General features: G+C 39.4%; 1 protein-coding gene across 2 annotated transcripts in view; it reads right to left on the reverse strand.

Moving 5' to 3' along the window:
* Nucleotides 1-372: 372 nt before the first annotated feature.
* The window catches only part of LOC143032910 (methyl farnesoate epoxidase-like), a 73,695-nt gene continuing 71,404 nt past the window's right edge, over nt 373-2,663 (reverse strand). For both annotated transcript variants that reach the window (XM_076198168.1, XM_076198169.1), the window contains exons 11-12: nt 1,177-1,338; nt 373-749 (exon numbers count right to left, since the gene is read on the reverse strand). In XM_076198168.1, coding sequence (XP_076054283.1) covers nt 562-749; nt 1,177-1,338 — 350 coding nt within the window. In that variant the 3' untranslated portion in view covers nt 373-561. The remainder of the gene's footprint in view (nt 750-1,176; nt 1,339-2,663) is intronic.

Below are 2,663 nucleotides of genomic sequence, written 5' to 3' on the forward strand. Positions count from 1 at the left end.
AACATTTTAAGGTTAAAACATGTTAGTAAAGCTTCAAAAAATTATTTCACGGTTTGTATATCACCAATCATAACTCGATTTTCATAATGTGATAACAGTTGATCTTACAATAATTTGACAATACAATGTCAACGGATGTTTCTAATATAGTGATAAAATTTTACAACTGTCGCTTAGAGATAACTATATAGTTAACATACTAGGTAAGTATACGGGTATGTGCATATTTCGATGCAGAAAAATTAGAAATTAAAACTTAAGGGAAAACACAATGGTTGTTTGCAGTGGCATGTGATTTTGGGGGGATTTTGGCAATAAACTTAACCCCTTCAACACGACAACATATTTATCAAATTGGTTTCGGAATGTGGCAAAAAAAAAAAAAAAAAAAAAAAAAAAAAACAGCATTTAGTTAACATGAGGCCCACTCAATGAAATAGCATGGACTAAAAGTCGTTCATCTTCGCCACACCGGCCTCAACCTTTCTATATTTTGTACTAGCCAACTGCAGACGATATTCTTCACATAAGAGTTGAATAAATTAAGCCTTTATAGCTCCGTTACATGGTATCGCGGACGTTGACAAAGATTTTGCAGGTCCTGGGGGCACAAGTAACACCTTCGGGCCGCTTCAGAGACGGCGGGGGTTCGTCCTCCGGCAAGGAGAACTTCAGTTTCTGCATCATGGCCGTGAAGAAGAGGAACACCTCCATGCGGGCCAGGCTCTCTCCCATGCAGATCCGCTTACCTGTGGATGGAATAAAAGTCAAGTTTAGATACAGATCAGGACCCGGTAGAAACATCTCAGTATCGGCTTAGTTCATGTGCACTCACTCCTCTCCCCAGAACAAAAAACAGAAAACAAAGAAACATTAAAATAATTTCTTTTGTATACAACAGACTTATCAAAGTAGGGCTCAGTTGTCATCTCATCTAGGAGGTAGTGACGAAAAAGGTGTCTTGACCACATGCATGAAATGTTTCGGAGAATTTTCTTCTACATTATTTTCGTAAGTCAGAAATTATACATAAAACTATTTAGAAATCACCTAATGACATGAATTGCAATGTTTGTCCTTGTTCGTGCTAGACAGTTTTGAACAGCAGAGATAGACCTCAGTTTGGAGGGGTAACACACAGAGGCTTCAGGATTCAAATTAGCTGGTAGGTCTTACCGATGCCGAACTGACAGACGCGTTCATTGTGAACGTAAGCAGTTTGATCATGATTGAGGAACCTCTCTGGTCGGAAGACATCTGGATCCTTCCAGTAATCGACGTCATTGTGAATGCTGTACAGGTTGCTTGAAATCACCGTGCCCTTTGGAAAGTAGTAGCCTGCGAAACACATGTAGTATATGTAATTATGCCTCAGTACATGCATACGCATGCATGCATTCATGATTGTAATACATTACGTACATACATGCATTCTTGAAAATATTTCATACATATAGACCTTTTCAGACAAAAGTTGTTTTGGCTACGACATACTACAAAGTTCATGATAGTTGTATATCCGATATCTCCAATGCAAATATTCAGGTGATCACTCAACGATTCGGAGTCCACTGATGAACAGATCTCTCCCAATCTCTGCTATATCATTCTTGCAAATGTTTTTATTTCATCTCGCCCCCCCTCCCCTGTCTGGCCTCCATGTTCTACCCTTGTCATTCAGCGGCGTTCAGTCAGCAACACATTTTTCATTTGCCATCCTCCTTTCGATCTATTTGTCATATCTAATTACATTTCCACTCTTTTATCACCTTTACAGTACCTTTTACTCTTGTTTGCTCTCTTATTCGCCATGCATTTTTCCTCTGTCGGTGTTATTAATAGTAATTTATTTCTCCTTAAGGGCCATTTACACGGTCAAACAGTTTGACAAACCCGGTTTGTCAGACAAGTGTTTGAAGTGATGTTTGACCATGTGAATGGGGTATTTGGTCGTCAAACACGTTTGTCGAACGTGTTTGACAACCAAATACCCTATTCACATGGTCAAACACCACTTCAAACAGTTGTTTGACAAACCAGGTTTGTCAAACCGTTTGACCGTCTAAATGCCCCTTTAGCCTTGTCTTCAGAATGACTCATATCTTACATATCAAGTACTTCACCTCAAAAACATTTAAATTTCTCCTATCTGCCTCCGTTAAATTGTAATTCTCCACACCATGCTATGTCGTTGTTACAATCACCCCTGAAATTACTCTATTCCTTACGTCCATCTCTAGATGCTTATTTCTTATGACACTTTTCATTACCCCAAGATATTCACTTGTTCCCTTCACTCTACAGTTTACCTCCATTCCCCACTACATGTGACTCTGGACATTTAAAATTATCCACCTCCTCTAGTCTCTACTTAAAGACTTACCTCCAACTTACTGCCACCTTCTCTCCTTGTACACCTCATAACTTTACTTTTACCCACATTCATTTTCAACTTCCTTCTACCAAATACCTTTCGAAGCTCCATCATTAAGTAAGACTTTCTTCTGACCCATCCATAATTGCAGTGCCATCAACAAACAAAACAGGGTCATCTTCCACTTCCCTCTATTCTCTTCAATTATCTCTAATCCTTTGCTCGTCACTATCTCACCTACCTCCCGCACCATCCCACCCATGTACACACTGAACAGTCACATCAAGCT

The sequence above is a fragment of the Oratosquilla oratoria genome, chromosome 14, assembly GCF_046742065.1.
Source record: "Oratosquilla oratoria isolate Oo_2021 chromosome 14, ASM4674206v1, whole genome shotgun sequence".
NCBI lineage: Eukaryota > Metazoa > Arthropoda > Malacostraca > Stomatopoda > Squillidae > Oratosquilla > Oratosquilla oratoria.